The sequence below is a fragment of the Lutra lutra genome, chromosome 11 (assembly GCF_902655055.1).
Source record: "Lutra lutra chromosome 11, mLutLut1.2, whole genome shotgun sequence".
NCBI classification, from domain to species: domain Eukaryota; kingdom Metazoa; phylum Chordata; class Mammalia; order Carnivora; family Mustelidae; genus Lutra; species Lutra lutra.
In genome coordinates, this window is record NC_062288.1 from 89,957,647 (window position 1) to 89,983,828 (window position 26,182).

The 26,182-nt window shown below is 40.1% G+C and overlaps 1 protein-coding gene across 1 annotated transcript in view; it reads left to right on the forward strand.

Annotated features, from left to right (window-relative positions):
* LRGUK (leucine rich repeats and guanylate kinase domain containing) overlaps window positions 1-26,182 on the forward strand; it is a 69,897-nt gene that overhangs the window by 17,442 nt on the left and 26,273 nt on the right. Inside the window, 5 exon segments of the mRNA XM_047695764.1 lie at window positions 9,478-9,602; window positions 14,320-14,463; window positions 19,729-19,809; window positions 21,896-21,982; window positions 23,346-23,452. Of these exon segments, the coding sequence (XP_047551720.1) occupies window positions 9,478-9,602; window positions 14,320-14,463; window positions 19,729-19,809; window positions 21,896-21,982; window positions 23,346-23,452 (544 nt within the window).

Below are 26,182 nucleotides of genomic sequence, written 5' to 3' on the forward strand. Positions count from 1 at the left end.
TGTGTCCTGCTTTATATAATAAGGTCAGTATCTGGAAATTCAGATATGACCAAAAGGAAAATAAGTGGTGGGTTTTTTTTTTAATTTCCCAAAGAATCCATAGTAATTGCCCTTTAAATAGCAAGTTTCTCTGGCGTATGTATTTATTTATTTATTTATTTCCTCCGGCGTATTTAAAATATACTTTGTTTTTTTTTTTTTAAAAAAGCAAAACCAACCTCTTTTGATGAGCAGCCAACTTCAGGAACATATATACACTGCATGAGTCAGGTTCCCATGGAGAACCATCTACCTTGAAGTATGCACACACCAGCTTCAAGATCCTAAAGGGTTAATTAGGAATCTGTGAGTTTAATGAGCTGGAGTCTCTTGACACCGGAGACTGATGTTTTCTGGGTGCTAAGGGAGCAGTGTCTTCTCTTTCTCAGTATCTCTCTGCCCACCTGAGGATTTTTCCGGGTAGAGTGGGGGAATGAATTGATTGCCCTTGGGTGCCTCATTCCAGGGACAGGGCAGCAGTTAAAACACTACACTTGTAATGAGACTGAACATGTGGGGAGAACAGAAGGTATATTGTCTTGAGCGTGTATTTTATTGGGGAAAAGCCTTTTTCATATATGATGGGAAACTTCGAACATAGCACCATGTTCTTTAGAACTGGTATGTGGAATGTGCCATTATTGGGCATTTAACTGGTGCTCTTGAAACGAGCAAGTTCTCCTAAATGTATCCTAATGAGAAAATGATCAAAATGAAATGCTCTGATGGCAAACTAAAAGTAGTACACGTTGGCAGCACCTGTCCATAGAACTTCTCACTTGATGCTTGACATCATACATACTGAATTTGCAAGGAGGTAGAGGCTGACCACCCAGAAGCCACCTGACTCAGAAATCCACTCAGACCACCTAGAAGAACACTGCTCAGGGAAGATTAATGATGTCAGCAACACCATTGCCTGGAATTTCTTAGAAATGCAGGCTCTGGGACTCTACCCCAGGCCCCTGACATGAGAACCTGCATTTTTAACAAGACCCCTGGGTGATGGGAAATACACAGTAAAGCTTGAGAAGCGCTGGTCTAGAAGTCAGCCATGCCGGAGACTCCTACCAGCCAGAAAGAAGGAGGGAGCATCCAGAGCTCCAGCTTAGGGCACCCTGAATGAGGGCGGTCACGTGGCAATCTGGGCTCTGCCTCCCAGAAAAATACTCTTCTGTGTATAGCATGGAACTGCCAGAGAAAACAACTCCACAGGATTTTGGACTCCAAACAGAGGGTGCGGTTTAAAACACGTCTATCACGGAAGACTTAAGTTCTACATAAATTTATTTTTCCGTGTGAAAAACTGTTACGACTTGTAAATGTCAAACACCATGAAGAAAACTAGGATTTTTGTTTTTTTTTTTTTAACCTGACTTTAGATGTAGCAATTCAGTCTTTTCTCCAAAGTATAAAAAGCTGTCCTCATTATAGCAGAACCAATTGAAATTCAGAACATGGACACATAATTAAAATGTAAAATGGCAGCATTCCTCACCTGTGGTCTTTAAAATATAAACACAAGGAGGCAAAACAAGCTACCCTTCATAAACTCTTTTTTTTTAAAATATTTTATTTATTAATTTGACAGACAGATCATAAGTAGGCAGAGAGGCAGGCAGAGAGAGAGGAGGAAGCAGGCTCCCTGCTGAGCAGAGAGCCCGATGCGGGGCTCGATCCCAGAACCCTGGGATCATGACCTGAGCCGAAGGCAGAGGCTTTAACCCACTGAGCCACCCAGGTGCCCCCCCTTCATAAACTCTTAATGAAACAAATTCTTAGCTTACCGTTTTGAATAGATAGTAGGCTCGTTTTTAAACAGTACTGAATATGCCTCTTGTTCTGTTTTAGAGTGTCATACATACTGCATATAATTATGTTATTAGATTAGATTTTTGAAAAGACTGAAAAGCTTTGCATAACAATTTTTAAACAACATTTTTTATGCCAGTACATTTGAAAACCTAAATGAAATGGATAAATTCTTAGAAAAATATGCTGATTTGGAAATAGAAACCCTGAGTAGTCCTGTATTTATAAATGCAATTCATATAAAGTAAATTAAAATACTCATATAAAAAAAACTCCCACCAGATCCAAATTTTTAAAAAATTTTTTAATTGAGGTTCTTTTTTTTTTTTTAAAGATTTTATTTATTTGACAGACATCACAAGTAGGCAGAGAGGGAGACAGAGAGAGAGGAGGAAGCAGGCTCGCCACTGAGCAGAGAGCCCGTTGCGGGGCTCAATCCCAGGACTCTGGGATCATGACTCGAGCGAAGGCAGAGGCTTTAACCCACTAAGCCACCCAGGTGCCCCCAGATCCAAACTTTTAAGAACAGGTCTTCTAATAATGAACAAAATCTTTCAAAGATTGAGAATAGAAGGCATATTCACAATCCATGCTAATGAGGTTACTTTGATATCCAAAAGCAGATAAGGAATGATAAGAGAAAGGAAAATGACAGACTCCTTTCACCCATGATCTAGATATAAAAATCCTAACTGTGTATTGGCAAACTGAATCTGACAGTGTTTGAAAAAGTTAATACCATGATCAAGTTTGGTTTATCTCATGAATATTAGGATAGCTTAATATTAGAAGGTCAGTAAATCATTAACTATGTTAACTGATTAAGAGAAATAAACCATACGATCAGTAGGTTTAGAAACTCAATAGATAGAATTTTATAAAATCTAATTTATAATAAAAACTATTAGTAAACTAGTTATAGGGAATTTCCTCAACTTGAAAAGGTCTATAAAAATATTTGAAGCAGACTTTGTCCTAACTGGGGACATGTTCTAAAGGTTCTTTAAAATTGGGAACAAGACAGAGATCTCTACCATTGCCCCTTCTTTCCATCACTGTTTTGGTGGTTTTAGCCAGCACTGTAAAAACCAGAGGAAAAAAACCTGGAAGTATAAAAATTGAAATGAGAAGATAAAAAGACTTTTTTGTTGTTGTTGCAAATGATATGATTGTCCATAGGGAATATCAAAAATAACTTGCAATGAACTACTAGAAATGATAGTTTTGAAAGCTCAACAAAATAGTTGAATATGACTTCAATAAAAGGAAATCAATTGCATTTTTCTACATCACAAACAAGCAATTAGAAAGCACAACTTAAAACAGAGACCCCATTTACAAGAGCAATAAAAATGAATCTTATTAACAATAAGACCTGTGGGAGGAATCTAATAAAACTTTATCGAAGAGCAGTAAAGCCCTAACTAAAGAGAAATATATTCCATGTTCCCAGATAGGAAGATGGGAGAAGATGTATAAAAAGTGTTTTACAGAAAATGAATCCGATAAGTCTAGTAACATGACTAGATGTCAGCCTCATTTGTATTCAGAGAAATGCAGCCCAAGACCACATGAGATACTTATGTTACATCCATTCAAGTGACAACATTTAAGAAATCTAAAAATACCAAGTGTTGGAGAACATGTAAATCAAGAGGATCTCTCTCTTTTTTTTTTTTTCCTTCCTTTGGGTATGAAATTAGTTCAACCACTTTGGAGAGCAATTTTATGCTCTCTTATAAAGTTGAACATCAAAATTCCCAGCACTTTCATTCCTACCTATGGGAAGTTTAGCGGCGTGTTTCTGGAGGCTTGTATAAGAATGCTCATAGCAACACTGCTTGTCAGAGCAAAAAGTTGAAATAGCCCATACGCTCATTGATAAGAGAAAGCACAACTTATGTTATACTCATAATAACCTATCCTACGGTAGTGAAAATGAATGAAATTTATCTCCATGGAACAGTAGGGATGCATCTTAATAAAACTAAATATAATTTTAGTATCAAACCAAAGGGGAAAAGGAAGAGGAAGTAGACAATTCAGCATGGTGGCCATCTCCGAGAGGGAGGCGTTGGATGCAACAGGAGGGGCGTTTGGAGGTAGATGTCAGGTACTGTTCGTGTTCTTCTTGGGCTGAAGGTGGGGTCCATTTCCAGAGTGTTCACTAGATTTTTAAAAATGAATATACACAGGCTGTGTATGGGCAAATGCTGTACCTACGTCTATTAAAAATGTTTTAAATCTGAAAATTATTATTTTCTTTGAAAATAGTTATTTACCAAGCTTCAAACTTGAGCTGTAAGAGAATCCCCTGGAGGGTTTGTTAAAAAACTTGCTGGCCTCCATCCTCAGAACTTCTGGTGGGGTAGGTCTGGGGTGGTACCTGAGAATTTGCATTTTTACAAGCTTCCAGGTGGTGCCGATATTGCCGGTCTGAGGAGTGTACTTGAAGATCCCCAGCTTTAAGCTAGCCAGTCCTTTGTCGTACCTCTCAGGGCACGCTTTCCTAATCTGATGCCATTCCGTGTGTCCTTTTTAGGGGTTTGGTGGCTATCATTTTTGTGCTTTTTATGTTCAAGCTTTCCTTAGTGGATGAATACGTCTTTTCTATTTGAGGGGAACATGTGCACTTTTGTTTAAAATATAATTCAACAAAATTGTAATTAGCAGCGTTAAAGAGCACTTCTTTAAGTGTTAACCGTTAATCGACCTGGTTAATGCTGACATTGTGATTGTAGATTAAATTAGTGCCTCAAAGTGGACTGGTTTAAGAAATCAAGTTTTTGGTTTATCTTATGCTATCTTGTCGTTCCATTTGTGGCTAACTGATGATTAATTGATAATCATCCTAAATCACAAGCTGATAAACTTTATCAAGGATAAATCAAGAAAGAATATTCTTAAGAAAGAATGCTGTGTATTCTTTACCAGTAAGTATCGACAGATTGATTATTCTTTAGAATTTGTTAGATGATTATAGAACCATGGAGCTTTTAAAAAGTGATGCACAGAATTTTAAAATCCAGACCGGACTTTAGAGATGATCTACTACTAACTGTTCTTTTATGAAAGAGGAGCCTAAGACCCAGGGAGGCTCATTTACTGTCCAGGATCATTTGGTCAGTGGTTGCACCGAGATCTGTCCTCTAAATTCCAGTTTTCCCCATGGTGCAATTCATTGAGTCATAACTACTTTTATCACCTAGCCATTTAAAGTGTATGTGTGTTTCATTTTTTAGAGATTCACTCCTATAGTGAAGAACATTTTTCACTGGTAAGGTGATATAGATCTTTCAGGATTGGTTTTGATTAAAGCTATCATTGCGGTTCTCCCTACTAAGAGAATTGTGATGGATTTCCTACTTATTTCTCAGTAACTGTTTTTTCTACACCTGAACCATATTTTATGATTGTAGACAAACGAATAAGAGCGAATACGGAACTAGTGAATAATTCATGTCAAGCTCTGCAAACTGCTGACAGCATCACCAAGATGTAAAACTACATTGTGGGGCTCTTCCCTCACTGTAAAGTTATGCTTATGTGCCTTTGGGTTCCGTCCCTCAGTTTCTGAGGACCTAAAGTTCCACCGTAAAAGATTTATTCACTGAAATGTAAAACTTTAGAGCTAGAATGCGGTATGATGATTTTGAGTTCTTTGAGTCTCCTTCTTCTGGTAGCCAGCGGCCTTTGAAAATTAAAATGTACTTAAGAGGGTTAACCCAGTAAGCTAATTCATTGTAATAGCTTAGTGACTTACCAGATTATATTTCTTCTTGTTGGAAAGTCCCAAGACCTATATGAAAGAATGCAAAAGAATAACGTTCAGAGGAAGGACAAGTAACATTTCATGCACGTTCTTAAAATAAGAAGATGAGAGATGAGGGAGATAAAGGTATTCCCGAAAGCGAGCTGTAAACTCAGAACTCTGTACGGACCACTCCTGCATACTGACCTTTATCATTACTCGTGGTCACAGATGATGTGACCTTGAGAGTGTGGAAGTGGGGGGTGGGGGTGGGGTGTTGGGCCATTGTAAAAAGTACTCTTCAGTCAAGAATGTGATTAATTTATAGAGACTGAAATTCCTTGATGTTTAAAGGGGAGTGAAGAGTTGGGAAATAGACAATTTTTCTGAAATGCACTTATTTCTCAGCAGAGCTGTGCAGTCAGTTCCTCAAGCCTTTGCAACTTTGCCCCCCAGCTGCAGTGAGGCACCTGTATTCCTCTTCCCTTGGCCCTTGCGAGGCGAATTTCATAAAACCTGACGTGCTGTACTAGTCAAAGCTGGAGAGTGAAGCGGATGTACTGAGAGAACTGGGGTTAGCCTCGGATGTCTTGGAAAATTACTGCATACACAATAAACAAGCTTGCCTTGTCAATTCCCACTAGCTCTTGACAGTTTCAGGATTCCTAAGTCCTTGTTTTCTGATCCTTGCCCCCTTCCCATGGGAAGGCTTCCTGACTCAGTGCCCACAAGCGTTTGTTTTACTCTTCCCCACTGAGCATCTTCATATCAGTTGGAGCAGAACTACCGGGACACTAGTGCGCCTGACATAGGACTTAAGAACTATTGCTTCCTGTGCTAACTGGAGGCAGACGGCCATTTGAAGTTTTCCTTGCCTAATTTTTCTTGCCAAAGATTGCCACTCTAAGGACATTTTATTTCATCTATAGCTGTGGGAGAGTTTAATCTCTGTTTCCCACATTGCACAGCCTTTCTTACAATCTGTATCAGCAAAGATCTGGTTCTTCGTTCTGGTTTGAGGATGATTATTTAAATAGCCCAGAGGAAACAGAAGCAGAAAGAGTGTGGTGTTTGTGAGCATGAACGCTTTGTAGAGCTCTCCTGGCAGGAGAGCTTTATGAAAGTACATTTGAAAATGCATATTTGATGACAAGCGAAACTATGCTTCCAAGGATCAAATCTGGAACCAATGGAGAAAAATTGTGAGTGTCTGGTTCATTTGGTAGTACTTTATCCTCACTGCTTCTGGTTTCCTAATTTATCTCTTTCTCTTGCCTACATCTTTTCAGAATAGATGCTGGCTTTCAATCTTCCATTTTGTGCTATTGGCCAACAGGTAGAGGATGTGATTCCTTGGCTTCTGGCGCTTTTAATGGGGTAATGATAACTGCCTTATAATTGTGAGGAATATTATAGCTTGTGAGCCTCATTCCAATGATTTTTTTTCCATGATCAAACTCTCAGTTTTCATAGCAACCCATTGTTTGCTATTCCCACTCTACCAGTGAAAAATCTGAGCTGAGAGAAGTTAAGTCACATAATTAGTAACTAGTGGAGTTAGGAGATCTACAGAGAATTCTGAGGTGAAATACCTGTTTTTGTGATACTTAATCATCTTTTCTTCCCCTTTAAAAAATTCTTTGATTCTATGATTAATGGAAGGAGATAGGTGGGAGGTTGGAAGTTGACCAGAAAAGGCTTCAAGGAAGAAATGGTCTGTCCAGAGTGGATATCAAGAATTGAAGTTGATGTGACAAATTTACAATTACAGCAGACCCTGCCAGGTTGCTTTCAAGTTGGCTCTGACATAAGGACCCTCAGTCATAGGAAACAATGTGTTCCTCAGAACCCTTTAAAATGCTTGCTAAACTGATAGGTGAGGAATGGCGCCTGGAGTTGCATTCTCCTGATTAAGGGTGAAGCAGAGTCGCTTCTTACGTTTATTAGCCACTTGGGTTTGCTCTTGAGAATTTCCTCCCTGTACTCTTTCTCATTTTCTGTTGGGTGGTTCTGTCTTTACTCTTTCTTTGGATTGAGTTATTGTCATTCTTTATGTATTCTAGATAGTAATCCTTCATCTACTATTTCTGTTGCAAATATGTCCTCGCAGCCTGTCCTTTGTGAGTCTTAAGTAATTAAGAGCAACAGAAATAAGAATATGAGATTATCTTTCAAAACGAGATCATAAAGAAGTTGGTTTAATGTATATGTTAAAGAAAGAAAAGAAATGGAATTTGAAATTAAGTCCTGAGGAATGGGCAGGGTTTAGGAAGGGTAGGAAAGCAGTATGATAAAAAAGACACCGCTAAGTAAGAAAGTCCTTGGTACATTCCAGAACTGCTAAGAAGACTGACCTGGCAGAATTAGGCAATTCTCACTGGGTTATAATGGAGATGAAACTGGAGAAATAGGCTTTGTGTAAAGTCAGGGGCTTCCGATGCCAGAGTGAGGAATTTGGAATTTGTCCTGTGAGAATTTTTTGATTGAAACATGATATTTAATCAATATTTTGAAAAAATTAACCTGACTACAGTGTGTCAGGTGATTTGAGGCAAGAAGAAATGGATGTTAGATGCACCCATAGGTGCTAAAGCTGAATTAAGTTGGCAGTGGAGTGATCTGAAAGGAAGGGAATAAAGAGATGTTTTAAAGCAAAAAAATGCCAACTCTTGCTGATTGATTGGATGCCCTGCGGATTACAAATGGCTGAGAGAACCGTGACGTCTTCAGTTACTTGGGAAGGAAAATGATTTGTGGTGCGCAAATGATACTAAATCCTGAAAATTTGCTGAAGAGATTGAGACTGGAGAGAGGGGGATAGAATTGGTGACTTTGGGACTGCAATTTTAGGTGATTCTAAGGATAGAACACAGAAGCAATTTAAATTTTAAAATGACTAGAAACTTAACGTGAGGAAATGAAGACGGAATTTAGGCCTCATTTATTTATTTATTTATTTATTTGACAGACAGAGATCACAAGTAGGCAGAGAGGCAGGCAGAGAGAGGAGGAAGCAGGCTCCCTGCCGAGGAGAGAGCCCAATGCGGGGCTCGATCCCAGGACCCTGAGATCATGACCTGAGCCGAAGTCAGATGCTTTAACCCACTGAGCCACACAGGCACCCCAGGCCTTATTTATTTTAAAGGGAGAAGAGAAACCAACAGAGACAGAAAAGGCTGCTCCTCTCTGTGTCCGGGTATTGGTTCTTTACCACCTGTCTGCCACCGGGGACATCTCCCAGGCTGTTCCCCTGGTTCTGAGGATGACAAAGCTGAAGTCCCGACTGGGGGAGAGCACGGGAGTTTCTTGTGGAAACCATTAAGGAACCGAGGAAAATCACTGTAAAGGAGGCAGCTTCTGAAGCACCCTGAGATGTTTCTCCTCACTGATGAAATGAGTCACTAAGAATGCAGAATGCAACTGAGCATACTCAAAAGCTGTGTCTTTAAAGTAATTTAAGCAGTGCCAGTATTAACTTCTTTTTTTTACTATTAACTTCTATAATGAAAAAAATATATTTCAAGATTTAGTGTTCAAACTGTACTGGCATGTATTAGTGCTTTATTAATGCTGTTGTTTGATTTTTCTAATGATGATCTGACACTGTTTTTTTTCTTCAAGATGTTTTTTCTTTTTAAAGATTTTATTTGAGTGAGAGCGTGTGTGCACAAGTCGGGGGTGGAGGGCGAGAAGGGAGAGGGAAAAGCAGACTCGGTACTGAGTGTGGAGCCCAATGTGGGGCTCAGTCTCGTAATTCTGAAATCATGATCTGAGCCAAAATCAAGAGTCGGATGCTTAACCTACTGAGCCACCTGGGCGCCCCTCTTCAGAATGTTTCTCATAACATTTTCCTTAAACATAGTCACTGTGTATAGACAACGAGATAGAGGAGATCAGTGGGCTAGAGCTGTGTAGTGGCCTAATGCACCTGAGTCTGGCCAAGAACAAGATCACGTCAATTAACGGCTTAGGCATGCTGCCAATCAAGATCCTTTGTCTGGTGAGTCTAACCAAAAGTTACTTTTTTTTTTTTTTTTTAAAGATTTTGTTTATTTATTTGCCAGAGAGAGAGTGCAAGCAGGGGGAGCAGCAGGCAGAGGGAGAGGGAGAAGCAGGTTCCCTGCTGAACGGAGAGCCTGATGCAGGACTTGATCCCAGGACCCCGGATCATGACCCGAGCTGAAGGCAGATGCTTAACCATCTGAGCCACCCAGGTGCCCCCAAAAGTTATTCTTTTTTTTTTTTTTTTATAATGATACATTGTTTTGTTTTGTTTTTTTAAAGATTTTATTTATTTATTTGACAGACAGAGATCACAAGCAGGCAGAGAGGCAGGCAGAGAGAGAGAGAGGAGGAAGCAGGCTCCCTGCAGAGCAGAGAGCCCGATGTGGGACTCGATCCCAGGACCCTGGGATCATGACCTGAGCCAAAGGCAGAGGCTTTAACCCACTGAGCCACCCAGGCGCCCCCCAAAAGTTATTCTTGATGGGAAGTACTAGTTAATGTTTTAGCAAGTATATGAATAATAATTGAATGAAAATCAGGATTTTTCAAGATGAAGAACTGATTCCTTCATGAAAGTTTTTGTCTTCCATTTTGTTTGCTCCTTTCAGTGCCGTATATGTGTAGGATCAGTATTTCCTGCTGTAGTAAAGTGATTTTCTAATTTGGCGTCCAAATTCAATTTTTTAAAGGATTGACATTTTACACTGAAAAAGAAAAAATACTTTTAACAACTATTAAAAATACATTTCATAATGTCTCACTGATGAAATAACACTTAAGCATATTTAAACATAATATTTAGTGCTATTTACACGTTATTGTTCTCAAATGAACCATAAGATGTTATCTGAATTTTGGCAGTGCTTTTATATTAATATATGCTAGTTTCCCATTTTAGAAAACCAAAATTGATGCTGAGACTAAAGGAGCAATTCCAATCAGAAACTTGAAATTTTTAAATTTTTTTCCCATAGAACTTTTCTTAAGCTCTGACGTGCACTGTGACTATGAATAAACATGCAGATAATTTATCAAAAAGTCAGCAGAATTATAATAGTTCTAAAGATATATACAGTGTTTTTGAAATAACAGATTAGCTCACTAATTTAAAAGCTGATGATATAGTTGTGGATTATTCAAGATTCTTCATCCTTTCCTCCTCTCTCCTACGTCTTACCCTTGGATGGCTTTGCTGTTTTTTATTATATCCGTCACAAGGTGGGCAGGGAGGATTTTAAGCCACAAGGCTGGTAGCTTATTAATTTCTTATGTGAACTATCCCATGGGAGATTGTTGAACTGCTCTTTGAAATGACATCTTGGGGTTATCTGCAGATTTATGACATTTCTTTTTTTTTTTTTCTAAAGATTTTATTTATTTATTTGAGAGAGAGAGAGCATGAGAGTAGAGAGGTCAGCAGGAGAAGCAGACTCTCTGTCGAGCAGGGAACCGGATGTGGAACTCGATCCCGGGACTCCAGGATCATGACCTGAGCCGAAGGCAGTTGCTCAACCAACTGAGCCACCCAGGCGCCCGATTTATGACATTTCTAATAGACTATTCCTGTCTTATTTAAACTACAGATAGCGGAAGGTTGGCTAGTATTCATTTTTCTCTCTCTGAGCTTGAAACACTTTTTCAAGAGACTTCACTCCTCACAGCGAGTTAGGTGAGGGCAAAGTATTGGTTCCAGTTCCAAGGATGGACTGGAGGCGTGGAGAGGTCTCATAATGTTCCTAAGGTTTCATGTTTTCTGTCCACCAGGGCATGTTAGCAAAACATAAAAAGAAAATGAATTTGTTATGTTGGTGGGCAAATTTAAAAATTATAAAAGAAAGTCACATTCAAAAAATGATAATTTAAAGGAGTACTGGCAATGTGTACTACTCTGATGGTACCTCATTAGAACCTTATCCTTCTCTTTACATCTCTTTGTACTGGCGCTCCCATTAACTTTAAGTAGAGCATGGTATGTGGAAAGAGATAGGGGGGTGTGCTTAGAGGCAGGAGAACTGAACTCATGATTAAGAAGATTAACACATAGCACTTTTATCCTAAGAGTTTATTTCAATAATTAAACAAGTAATCCATGTTGATTGTCCCATCTCACGCAGCTTTTAGAAAAAGCATAAAAGACATATTTTTTCTACAAATAAATTTGGGGGATTGTTCCCAGTCCCTGCCCCAGTCACTCAAGATGAATCAGAAAATATGGACCATGGCATCATTCATTTTCCCTTAAAATTTTTGAGAAGAGTAAGGGTTTCTTTCACAAATGTTAATGAAATATATAAGATAAAATGATACACATTTGTTTCAACAGTTAATGCTCTTATGTTTTAGTTTGTGGAATTAGAAAACCAACTGCTTTACTACTGCAAATAATTCATTTTACATTTTTTAAGAGAAAAAAGAATAATTCGCTATACAAACCAGTTAATTCTCTACCATCAGCTTTTACAGTAAATGGAAGGGGATAATGTGGGTCACTCATGGGCTTTTCTGTCAACTGCTTCTTTGAGCAAGGGAGGACAATACATTCTACACTTTAAAATTCATTTTGTCTTACTAAGAGCCGTTTATATTTTCCTTTCCGAATTGGGGAGATGAATAATATTTCTCATTTCATCTGTTTAAGAAAATAGCTTTGCTCTAAAGGCCTCCTTTTCCCTGCTAATCATGATTTTACAAAAAAGAAAAGAAGAAAAGAACTCGCTGAAACTGGATGTCCACTCTGAGGGGCAATGTGTCTGTTTTTCAGCATCAGATAAAGGGTTTGACTAGATGACTTTCAACTCAGAAATTCTGTGATTCTGAGTATCTCCCCATTCTGCCTTCCTTTATGAACATAGGCTAACTAATTAAACGTTTCTATGCCTCACTCTACTCTTATGCATCTACCACTTTGAAAGCCAGCAGAGACACTGTAAAGATTTAGTCTGTCTTCCATAGTTTTAACACTTCAAAGTCCTTTGGGAAGAACTGTATTGTATATAAATTTTACATGTGGGCATATTTTAAATAGGATATTGAGGTCTTATTTCAATAAGTTAAATTAGTATAGATAGTATATTAACTTTAGTGCAGTTTTTTCTTTTCCTTTCCTATTACACTTTTTAGAACTTTTCTGAACTCTGAATAGTAGGAAATTCGACTTAACTTAGGCAAGTGGGGGTTATGAGTATTTTTCCCTTCTGATTATGGAATTGTTCAAACATATATTTTAAAAAGGGAATAGTTTAATGAACCCCCATGTATTATCACCCAGCTTTGTAGATTACCAACATTCTAGTAATATATTTTAAAGAGCCACAGAATTAAACTAATTACTACAAATCTTGCTCATTACTGAAGTGAAATCTTATGAAAGATAGGATGAAAATGAGCTCTTGCTATTACAATGTACCAGGAATCATATATCAGGAAAAATACTGTAGATGGAAGAGCATGCTATAATTTAATTTTTCAGTTAAGTGCTTATTAAAAGTATTAAAAGTTTAAAGATGGGCATTTTATGTCATTAATTGAAACCTCAAAATTGTCTTTATGATTCCCAACTAAAACTGAAAGTGTAAATTTACTGTGACATGTTCTTACACCTTGAGGCTAAGAAACCCAAGGAACTGTATGTTGGAAAACGCACAAGAAAATGCAGATTATTGTGGCCACTGTCATTTCTGGTTATGTTCCGTGGGGGTTGGGAAAGAGAATCTCTGAATCTCTGTTTTATGCTCATTGTCTGAGAAAATGCTTATGTGTGAATTATTGAAGAACACAGTTATCTATTATTGAATAACAAGCCATCCCAAGTGTAGTGCATGGAGAAATATTACTCACTAACCATGGTTTTGGCCAGCCGTTCTGCAATCTGAGCTGGGTTCAGCAGGGTGGTTCTTCTGCTGCTCTTGCTTCATTCAGCCAGCAGACTGGCTGGGGGCTGCGCTCAGCAGGGATGCTGGAATGGCTGGATTTTTCCTCTCTTTAGTGTCAGGGCCCCTTTCCGTGTGACCTCTTCTTCTCCATGCGATCTCTCCAAAAATCCTCTCCTAATAGCTAGAGTCCTTACATGGCAGCGCAGGGCTCCAAGACACAAGAAGGGAAACTACCAGGCCTTCTTAATTCTTAGACTTGGAACTGGCATACTTCTGCCATATTCTTTTGCTTAAGGGAAGTCGTAGGTCTGGCCTAGATTCCAGAGGAGGAACCTGCAGAAGAACATGAATAATTCAAGCCATGAATCAGACTACCACGACCATTGTGATATGAAGTGATTATATTTAGAATGTTCCTAAAAACCAAGCATTTGTGGTAGTCACACTATTTGAGTGGTGTAACATGATGGCACTGAAAGACTTGCATTAAATGTTTCTGAAGGTAAACATGGAGTCATGCTGTCTTCAGGCTTTTGGTAAACAATGTTAAAAGCTTATACTACCTAGCTTCTGTCTGTCCTACTGATTTGAACATTCATCTTGCATGAACTTTAGTGAAAATATGACATTCTGATTCTTCCAGCTGAAATACTGGGATTTCTTTCCGGGGTGTTCATATATGTGTTTAGGGAGGTGGTTGGTGGAAATGGGAGGGGGCAGGGGAACAAGAATGGCTTGTTGATTTTGGGAGATTTGGGCAGTATCCAGAATGAAAACTTGGCCTTATACTTTTTCCTACTAGAAGCTTTTAAGATATTGAATGTATTTTACCAATTGTAGAGCAGTAACAGGATTGAGAAGATCACGGGTTTGGAGGACCTAAAAGCCTTGCAGATTGTGGATCTGTCCCACAATCAGATCAGCAGCCTCCAGGGCTTGGAGAACCATGACTTCCTAGAGGTGATCAACCTGGAAGATAATAAGGTAATGTTACACGTCATCTGTCCTGGTTTCAGCATCCACATAAGAGGACATATTAGGACCCATTATTAGTTTCTCCAGGGCTCTTATTTGAAATGCCAGCTTAGAATTATTCTAGGAAATCTCCAGGAGCAATAGTTGCAGAAGGACTGTTTTGTTTGTCTGTAATTAATGCGATTCTTAATTTTTGAAAATTTGATGATTCCTGATACATTGTTTTAAGGGTTTAATCTGCAATCAAGTGGACATGATTTTCTGAAGTAGATGTGTTCATGTAAAGTTTTGTATAGAAAGGTGACCTTGGGAGTATCTGAAGTGTCAGAGCAGGGAAATGAGAAACATGAGAAGAACCTCAGGCTGGTATTGCCTATGACTGTCATTTAAGGAGAAGAGGCATAGTCCAATATTCTATTGGTAACAATAGTGTATGTTCCTAATCTGTAGGAGTTGGGGATTGGATAGACTCAAATTTTCCATATCTGGTTTAAAACAAACTTTGTTTCACAAATTATAAAAATTGGCATTCACTCTTATTATACATTATTTTCAGTGAAGTGTTTGGGCTTGTAATCATGGTTTATTGATGACTTAAGCAATAATGTCTACAATACAATTTTATTCTGAGTACTTTGTCACATTTTTGGAAAGACATCGTAAGGAATTTGACTATTTCTTCCTGAAAATGCAAACTTTGGCCCTGAAAGAGGCATGGGTCTTATCTGGGGGGAGATGTGGTGCTGTGGAGACCTTTCTCTGTTCAAGTGCGATGGTGCTTATCAGTTATGTCTGATGACTCTTTCTCCAATGAACTTGCATCACCTGTTCGTCTAAACATCAAGAAAAGGCCATCTTTAGGTCTGGGACTTTTAATCACAGATAAAGTAGACTTTTAATCACAGACAAAACTCTTAGTCCTTATTTTGACTTGATTTGTATATTAAATTGTTTTGTCAACTTCTAAAGTTCATTTAACTTTTGTTCCCTGTGCCACGTGTTTTATGGAGTCAGCATAGTCTCTATTTCATACGGGTTTAGTGTCCTTTCGTGAAATTACCATGAAAATGGTTCTCACCTGTATCCAGGGAGTATTGAAAAGGTAAAATGCATTCATCGAATCCCAACTGAATGCATCTCAGAAGTCAGGGGAAGGAATAATGATTCATGTTAATAGTAATAATTGTAATAAAAGGATCATCTAGAGATATTTGCTGAGTACCCGTGCACAAGGCACTGTTCTAAGTGCTTCACATCCTTTGTCCCATTTAATCCTCATTATATCCCTACTATTGTCATATTTTCTGGGTGAGGAAACTGGGGCCAGAAAGGTTAAGTGTAACATGCCCAAAATTCTATGCCTAGCAAAGAGCAGAGCTAGGATGCAAATGTAGGATGGTTTGCCTCCAGACTCAGTGTTCTCAATGCTGAAGCATAGTACAGTAAATGAAATGCTGGTGACTCTTCCTTCAGGAAAGCCTAGAGTATAATGCTCTACAAGAGTGCTTTCATTCTTTTCTTTCTTTTTTTTTAGGATTTTATTTATTTATTTGACAGAGAGAGCACAAGTAGGCAGAGAGGCAGGCAGAGAGAGAGGAGTAAAGCAGGTTCCCTGCTGAGCAGAGAGCCAGATGCGAGGCTCGATCCCAGGACCCTGAGATCATGACCTGAGCTGAAGGCAGAGGCTTTAACCCACTGAGGCACCCAGGCACCCCCAAGAGTGCTTTCTGATAGAAATATAATGCAAGCCATAACTGTGAGCCATATATACAATTTTAAGTTTTCTAGTAGCCACAGTAAAAAAGTAAGAAGAAATATGTGAAAATAATTGTAATAATATCTTTTATTTAGCCCAATACATCCAAAATATCATCATGTCAACATGTAATATACAAAAAAAAAAAATCATTGATGAGGAGCTTTATAACCTCTTGCCCATGCTAAGCTTTTGACATCTGATGTGTATTTTGTACTTAAGGCACATTTCAGTTCATCCTAGCCATACTCCACCTGTGGCTAGTAACTGCCATACTGGATAGTGCTGCTCTAGAAAGACCTCATGAATAAATATATAATTTTCTTCCATTTCAAGAGGCATTTCAAGTTATATTTGAAAACGTTTAAGGAGAAAAAAAACGTATCATTAAGTGAGTAAAGGAGTTTATAAATTTCAAATGTTCAGGAGACTCTATTAAAGAAAAAGTGGCCATGTGTCCCAAAGCAGGGAATCCTTTGAGAACAATTGAGTCCGTAACAATAACATAATTCCCTGGCTCCCCACTGGGCAGGTTGGGGAGCAACCAACAGTAGTTTGAAATGTTCTTCGTGCCTTGCACAGATTTCCTCAGAGGTTTCCCCAGTACTACTGAGAATACCATGTCAGGAATGGAAAGTTTGTCATTTTTACAGAAACATAACTTAGCTGTTGCTCCTCATATGATTAATTCGATGTTTTATCATTTGTACTTCCGTCAGTATTATTTACGTGCTTTTCGCGGCTGGCACATGGCTGTACCCTCACACGATCATTTCATCATCTCTTTTAAGTTCCTTTGCAAATATTTCCCATCGTTGGGTGATTTGGGGGCCCTTATCACTCTCTATAGTCCTTGTTAGCATGGATGTCATTTCTGCCATTTAAAACTTATCTCCCAAATGTTAACTCTATGATAACCTCAGGCCTTTCTTCTAGAAACAAGACATTGGTTGGGGAGTTACTCAGAGAACACTGTTTTCCTTCTTTTAGTGTCCTTATTTCACAAATCAATCAGCCAGTCAGTCAAAGAAAAAAGCCCTCACAGGGGGCTTTAAGTGTGGATGCTGGGGCTGGGAGAGCATAGCCTAGGAGGAAGCAGTGAAATGAGTCAACTAAACTGCTCTCCCTAGGAATTTCAAGTTGACAAGCTGCTAGGGGTTGGGAGTAACCTCTAGTGGCAGAGGAGGTTTGAGAAGAGGGGCATCTGGAATCTGGGGATCAGCTCTGCTGGTATGACATGGCTCAAGGTCCTCCAGGAATAGAACCTTTCTGGCGATGTCTCACTTCAAGTCATTTGGGGCGCTGTACCCCTACACCTACTATAATGAATAGTTTGTGAGGCACACAGCCCTGGGTTTGGCATTTGAGAAGAAGAGATGAGGATGGGTCTGCTGTAGGGTGAGGTCTTCAGGAGAGGGACCAAGGGCACAGTCAGGACAACCAGTATCTGTGGAGTGTGGCTAATTCAGCAGGTGTAGGATCTTGAAGCCGGGCTAGCGCATACGTGCTTTGCTCTCCCCTTAACAACCTCTTCCTACCTTTGGAAGGGCTAGTGGGAAGGGAGCTGGATCCCTCTCATGTGACTCTCAAAAGACCAGATGATCCCAGCTGACATGTTCTAATTTTATGTAGTCTGTGATCATGCTATTCATGTTATTTGCAACATTTCAAGATCTTTCCATGTCAGTTATCAGAGATATCTCTACCCTCCTAAAGGGTGCATGGTGTTCCTATTATGGGACTGTGCTGTGACTCATTTAATCACCTAATGGTGGGGTTATTCAGAATTGAGGAATTTTTAAACTTTTACTAAAAATGTTGGGCCCAGTGTTCTTTATCTAATGTTTGCCGGTCTGATGATCTCTTCAGTGCAAACCTCTTGAGGAAGGGGTCGCTGGTTCATAGCTTATGTACACGTAAACCATTAGCTTGCCTCTTAGGAAAAACATGCCAGTTTCCATGCTCACCAGCAGTGTGTGCCAGGGCACAAGGCCAGGACTTAGTGGTGAGACATGCTCATTGCAGGAAAACATCCCCCTTGTTGCATCTGTGTTGGGTCCAAGCACAGGGGCTGTACGCTAGAGGAAAATCAGCCCGCTGCTCTGACCAAGCAGTGTGAACCTAGTTGACTATTCCACGTTCCTGAATCACACGGTATTTAAAAAATAATCCTCTTATCAAGCAGAGGATCTAAATGTCACTCTAATGGATATAACCATTGTGTTGAAAGAGCTGTGTCTGATAGCATAGCATTGCTATAAGCAGATGAATGCTTATTAATAAGCATCTAGAACTAATGCAGGTTCTATATGATGACTCAGAATTTACCTTTTATATTACGTCTTTGAAAATGGCATCCCTTGAACATAGTGCATATGTCCTTCCCCTGATTTAGCTCTGGGAGTAGTTCAATTTGAGCTGCGTTTTGTGTTTGGATAACTCCGGGATTATTGGTGACTACCTTGGGAGAGCGTTCACAACGCAAGCAGGAATGACTTGGGGAGAAATAGAAATGATGTGATTATTAATTTTTTTGCAAAAGTTTGATAGCCACATTTGAAGTAAAATTATAATTATGCTAACTACAGGAAATTTAAGTAAAACCATTCGTGTTTAGCAGGAAATTCAGGCATTCTGCAACCCAAGCTTTCTCCTTGGTCAAATTAAGGAACTGACCAGCAACTTTTTTTCATTTTTTTAAAGTTGCGAAACATAACCTACACAGAAAAGAGTATAAAACATAAAGATACGGTGTAAACAAAAAATTGTAAGGCGAACACCCATGTCAAGAACTGTGTCGTATCATTTCTGTTTTTATCTTTCCTTAAAATAATTACCTCTTGTTGAAAAAACAATAGAGCTACGCATGCACACGTAGTAAGAAGTCTTCACCAGTCCCAAACAGCCAGGTTAGCAGAGGCAGTGCTGGGGAGGGAGACTGGGGAGCAGGAGGGTTAGGAAGGATTAGGGCCTAGGAGAGAACCACGGAGCCCCCACCTGCGTTTTTTTGTCCTATTTCTCTGATTCTGCGTACTAAGTTATCTCTGCCTTAAAATAAATATGGCTGTGGGGGCGCCTGGGTGGCTCAGTGGGTTAAGCCGCTGCCTTCGGCTCAGGTCATGATCTCAGGATCCTGGGATCGAGCCCCACATCGGGCTCTCTGCTTGGCAAGCAGCCTGCTTCCTCCTCTCTCTCTCTGCCTGTCTCTCTGCCTACTTATGATCTCTCTCTGTCAAATAAAAAAAAAAAATATGGCTGAGAGGAGGATCAGCTCACTGTTCTTTAAACAGAGAGGAAAAAAGAAAACATGGCTGTGTGTGTTCCCATTTAGTGAGGCGGCACGCGGTCGTTCCTGTGCTCTGCGATCTGAATACTCCTTAGAAGGCTGGGCTACGCAACAGAGCAGTTTCTAAAAGAAGTTGACGTTAGAAGATCCAAGTCAGCTCCTTTCACAGAACTTTGTATTATGGGTTGCACAGTTAGTCTACTGATAATACTTTGTTTCTTTGATTAAACAGATTGCCGAGCTGGGTGAAATAGAATACATTGAAAATCTACCTCTCCTCCGGGTTCTCAATTTTCTAAGAAATCCAATTCAGGTGAGAGAGAGAATATGTGGGGAGAGGGGGTGAGGACCTTCTTGGAATTCTTCAAGAGGTACTTTTGATAAGGAGCATCAGGGATGTGATGCCCCGTGTTTACCTTCACTCTCCATCTCTAAGGAAACAATTAGGAGGTTTAGGCAAAGGAGAAGCTGTTGGTGCCCTAGGCCACAGTGGAGCCTGGAGTGCCCTGTCTGGGGCTGGGGGAGAGGCCTGGGGAGGGTTTGGGGGGGGGGGGTGTCACGTGTGACTCATCCCAGCTGGTAATAAAAATCACCTGATGCAGCCACTGACCCTGGAGCAATGTCCTTTTATGTCATAGAAGACACCATGCTGGAGGTGTAGACAGACACTGGTTCCTGTGGTGTACGAGGGGAAAGGTCTCAGATCTCTATAGTAATTGGTCTGGATATAGCTGGGGAAATCTATGGTGTTGGAAAAACGATTATAGAAAGAAATACTCTATTTCCTATGGATTGTTCACCTCTGGTATTCAAAAATCCACTGTTTGTTAAGCCTCTGTCTTTCCTACCCTTGATAGATTCTCTCTCCTGGCTTCTGTCCCTCCCTCTTTTTCCATTTGTCCTTCATTCCATTTTGCTACCTATACCCTTCCCTTCCCTTTCCAGAGACTCTTGAATTTAAATGTACCTCTGAGTAACTTTTTCTGTGTGTGTAACTTGAGGAACATGTCTGTCCAGCAAAAAGAATAAAAAAAAAAAGAGCACAAGCAAAAATGAAAAACAAGATTAAAAAATAAATCCAGTCCTTGGTATGGGAATAGTGGCCACCACCTTAAAAGCATTTCTGGTAAGAACGGAGCACGACTTACAAAGAAGCCACCAACCTCCCTCCCCCTTCCAGTTTTAGAGCCATGGGGAGTGTTTGTGCGTGCACATAAATAAATACCACAAACCCTTTCACGGGCATTAGCTCACTTATATACACAACTCGCCCATCAAAGGACAAAAAGGATACTTTTGTATGTTCATTTCATGTAATTTCTTATGTATAAATGCATCACCCACTAATACCTTTCTCTTCAAAGGTGTTTCTTAAGGGTCGCCTGGGTGGCTCAGTGGGTTAAGCCGCTGCCTTCGGCTCAGGTCATGATCTCAGGGTCCTGGGATCGAGTCCCGCATCGGGCTCTCTGCTCAGCAGGGAGCCTGCTTCCCTCTCTCTCTCTCTTTCTGCCTGCCTCTCTGTCTACTTGTGATCTCTCTCTGTCAAATAAATAAATAAAATCTTTAAAAAAAAAAAGATGTTTCTTTTTTTTTTTTTAAAGATTTTATTTATTTGTCAGAGAGAGAGGAGAGCGAGCGAGCACAGGCAGACAGAATGGCAGGCAGAGGCAGAGGGAGAAGCAGGCTCCCCGCCAAGCAAGGAGCCCGATGTGGGACTCGATCCCAGGACGCTGGGATCATGACCTGAGCCGAAGGCAGCTGCTTAACCAATTGAGCCACCCAGGCGTCCCAAAAGATGTTTCTTAATACAAATCTTTAATTATATTTCTAAAAGCCAGATAATCCTAACATGGCAGCTAGTTGGGAGTTGGGAGTAAGAATTTGTTCTATAAACGAGTAATATTTATTGTAAAATAAATTCCAAACAGTACAAGTTCAAAATAATACAAAATAATACTAAACAAATGACAAAGTCATCATAAATAATGTTCATTATTTGCAATAATGAACTTCTTTGGAGCTAGAGGACAGGATTTGAATCCCTGACCACGGAATCTAAGGTGAAATGCTTCACCACTGAGGCTTGGTTAGTTTCTCTTTAGAAATGAGGATGGTCATACCCGTCCTGCTTATGTCACAGGGAGATTAACAAGATCACACGTTTGAAGAGCTTTGTAAGCTACAAGGCACAGTCTGCATGTGAGTTAATATGAGAGGACTGGTGAGCGTGAAAGTGAAAGTGTAGACACCTTGAGGGTGTGTGTGCGCGTGTGTGTGTGTGTGTGTGTGTGTGTCTCGACAGGGTAGAACTGAAACACCTACTTGTGGGAGTAGCATGCTAGCGCTTGCTCACGTGGGAAAGGAAGGCAACTGAATATTCCTCTTCATATTTTAACAAGGAAAAATCTGAATATTGGTTCTTCGTGATTTTTATGCTCCTACGATTAACAGAATTAGACCAGAAGAAAATTAAAGTGGAAGAAAAGGTATGTAATCATATTATTCCATGTGTTTGAGAGTTAGTGTGCTCAAGGGCTTTGCTGCCTGCCACGGGACCAATGTAATCAATAAGAGGGGCACATGACAATATGGGAAGTAACGGTTTATTTAGGGAGTGGTTCCTTACTCTCTGTCTTAACCCCCAGCAAAGCTGAACATTAGCACGAATGCGGCGAAGGTGCTGCTCTTGCACAGTCAACAGGCCAGCAGTAGGGACAGAAGCCGCGCTCCACGGCTCCAGGCAGCAGCACAATGGCATTCTGTTAATTTTGGATAACTACCATTCCTGGAGGGTGTGTGATTCTATCTTAGTTGCTCTAAACACTCATTTAATAATGAAATTTATTATTATGTCATTCTACATATATAATCAAAAGGTACTCAGATCAGTCTCCTGGTATTTTAAACCCTTAATTCTGCTCTTTAAATTCATGATCCCCCTGGACACAGAGTTCCAGAGTGATGGGACCTGACACGCTAGCACCTGCCTCCCTGCTACCATACCGGGGTGGGACTTTGTCTTGCTTTAGTGAGTGGTGACAGCCGACATCTCCATTAACGAAGGATTTCTCACACTAAATGCAAAGTTGAGGTGAGCATGAAAACAGTTATAAGCACGTAGAGCAGCCGATATTCCGCTTCATACTTCCCTCTTGGAAATTGCAGTTAAAAATAGTTACGGATGTTAGTGCCTTGTTGTTCTCAAACTCAGAGGTACTTCCTAGATTTCTCTTTCTCTTTAATGTTTTGTGAAGGGAGTGCAGTTCAAAAGCCTGCATTAAGTAAAGGTGGGGTACACAAGGATCGTGGATGTAGAGGGGTGACAAGGACATTCAGTTAGAGAAGTCTACGTTGCGAGGGAAAGCCCCCTTTCTTTGAACACAGGAAGCTCTGCTGAAAGAGGAGGAGGTTTGGGTAGAATTTGAGATAATTGGAATAGCTCCTGGTGAGATGGCATGAGGAACACATCCCCATGGTATCGACGAGCTGGGATCTAGAACTTTGTATTTTATTCCTTCCTCTCAGGCTCAAAGTGGGCGTTTTTACTGTATTAAAAGTACTCTTGGGCTTTAGAGGTTTGGTGTTTGCTTCTTCCCTCCCAAACTGGAGAACAGAAAGAAGTGGGGGACCCGTGGACTCCAGCTTGGTATTTTAAGATAACGATCCTTATTTAGGTTTTGGGAAAGTTAGAGTAGACAGGACGTTGGAGCACAAAGGTCGTGAGCATGTGTTAAGTTATTTTCTGTACCCAGTTGCCTGTCTTGAATGTTTCGCTCAAGAAAATTTAAGACTTGTCTTCTTTGAAGAAATGAAGCATGTTTTCCTCTTGCATTTCTAATTCTGGAAAAGGTTGCAGCTGTGAATATATACGATCCTCCCCCTGAAGTGGTCGCAGCCCAAGATCACCTGACCCATGTCGTCAACAGCGTGATGCAGCCCCAGAGGATCTTTGACAGGTATTCAGGAGGGATCCCCAGGGTAGAACTCAGGGTGGTGAGCACAGGACATCCTCGCCATCTGCCCTAGCCCTCTGTTTTGTGACTCATCCCTTCCTCGCCTTCTCTGAGAGGAGGGTCTTTCTTTGACTCTCTCAGTTTTAGGGATTATCGTCACATGCTTGAGCTCAGGGTTCACTCACTGGTGGTTTCCCAGGTGTGGAGATGAGTGGATTCGTCTCCCCTTGACCATCCGGCCCCTTGAATGGTGGTTAGCTATGACGTAGGACAGTGAAACGCCATGTTTAAAATGTGTCCGTTTTCCTGTTGTAGGACAGAACCATAGACCTTTGCCTCATGAACAGAGAATTGTGATGATTTCTGTCCACTCTAAGTTTTTCCTTAGCTGTGAGTGAATGCTGGATAGCCCTGCCAAAGAGCATGAATGCAAACTATGAGAGAGTCCATAGAAGGAAGCCCAGCCAGCCCAAGGGAAACTTGAGATCGTCTTTACACCGATCACACTGAGCCCGTGAGTCACCCAGCTTAGCTGAGTGCATGAACAGAGTCTCTCACATCTAAGTTCAAAGACAGATTTACCACAGTTTCTCCGTTTCTTTTTAAACAATCTGTTGGAGCAGATGGCCATTTATGCTATAAGTATATTGCAGAAATTCTATCAATACCCAAAGGCATTTTAAAAATACTTGTAAAATCTCTTCGTTATAAATGGCTTCCCTTCTTTATGTGGTATTTGCTTCTGGACTTCACATGGTTGGTTTCCCACAGAGAGCACATGTTTTATTTTGCATCCAGGACATGATTTTTTACATGTAATTTAATAATATAGACATTGACAGTTTTATATATTTATGGTTGCCCTCTAGGTGAACTGATTTATCATTTATTTGCATACATCTGGAAGAGCACATCTGATTTAAAAGAAGGGCATTTACGTCCTCGTTGTATTTCTTTCCTAGTTTATGAGATTGCTAGTTGTTTCATGCTTTAGGGTACATTTATATAAAAATATGTACCAAAGAAATTTACAGCACTGTCTGAAAAACACGTATTTCATCATCATTTGTGGCTACTGAGTAGACAAGAGCAAAATGGCCAAGCAGTCCCAGATGCTCCAGAATGAAGCAGTGTTTGTTGTGAGAAACTCATGGAGACAGGGGCAAGACTACCATTGCCCATCCCAGGCTGGCCCCACAGGGAACCCTAACTCTTGACCTTGGCACTCTTATGCTGCATTATTGGGGAACACTGTCCCTTCCTCTGGTGCGACGAGGGTGAGGATACAATACTAAAATTACATGGCAGAATCTTGACTCTGGCCTGGTGGTCACTGATAGCTTTCTTGCTCTCCTGTCCTCCAGGCTCATCTTCTACAAGCCCTGTCCATACTCTGGAATTAACCACTTCTCCAAGAAGCCCTGGTTGGTTTCAGTGAGAAATGGTACTTCCCAGTCACAACCTGGTTGCTAGAGGTAATCATTGCTACTGAGTTGGTCATTGTTGTTAGGCTTTTTAGTGGACAGACCTAAGAATGTATTTCTTTCCTTCCTTTCTTCCAACCATCCATCCATTCATCCGGCCATCCACCCATCTATCCAGTCACCCACTGGTCTATTTTATCTATCCTGTTTATCTACTTATATGTCTCTGTCCACATCTATTCAATGTGCTTATATCTAGTCTATATAGATAGATCTATATTTATTTATAGGTAGATGATAAAATATCTCCTGAATTCATACTGATACTTACAACTCAATTTTAAGACGATAGTTGAGCTTTTACTTATCCTCCTCTCTATTACATCTGTGTCCTCCTTTCCTCCCACATCAAAGACACAGAGGGAGATGGATTTAGAATATCCCATAATTACTTTTTTAAAATCCCATATTGCAGCACAACAGTATCAGTCCTAATACTACCACTGACATGCTTGCCGAAAACACTGAAATAATATTTTGCCTATGCTCTTCCCATCACCCTGTCCCCATTTTTTATTGTGGTAAAGTATCTATAACATAGAATTTGCCATTTTAACCATTTTAGAGTGTATAACTATGTGGCATTAATTATATTTACACTGTGTAGCAACCATCATCACCACCTGTTTCCAAAATTTTTCATCCCTCCACCCCCCAGCAAAAGCTGTAACCCCTAAGCAGTAACAGCCCAGTTACTACCACTACTCCTGGTCCCTGGAGACTTTGTATCTCCTTTCTATCCCCGAGAACTTACCTATTGTATATATTTTAAGTAAGTGTCAATCACCCACTTTAAAAATAGTGTACCATATTTATATTGTCAGGACGTGTATCCTTCACCCACCATACTTCCCCCTTTGCTGTCATTTGTCTTTTTCTATGGATAACTGCACATTTATGGCTTCCCATCAGCCTTTGTATTAATGTCTCCTGAGTTAATTGGGTGTGCGAAGCTTGTTCTCCTGTAGACTCCTTAGGATGTGCTATGGGATAGTATCCCTTGAACCCTTACATGTTGATAATATTCTCTGTCCTTCATACTTGAAAGTCATTTTTGTTATATTTAAAATCCATGACTCACACTTTTTCCTTGAATATATAAAAGATGATACTCTTTTTTGGGGGGCGGTGCAAAACATCTATCAAAATCTAAAAACAATTTCCTTTCCCTTGTAAGTCATGTGTTCTCTTTTTCTAGCTGAGTGATTTTTTTTTTTTCTTTAAAATCAGGTCATTTTGCTAGACTTGT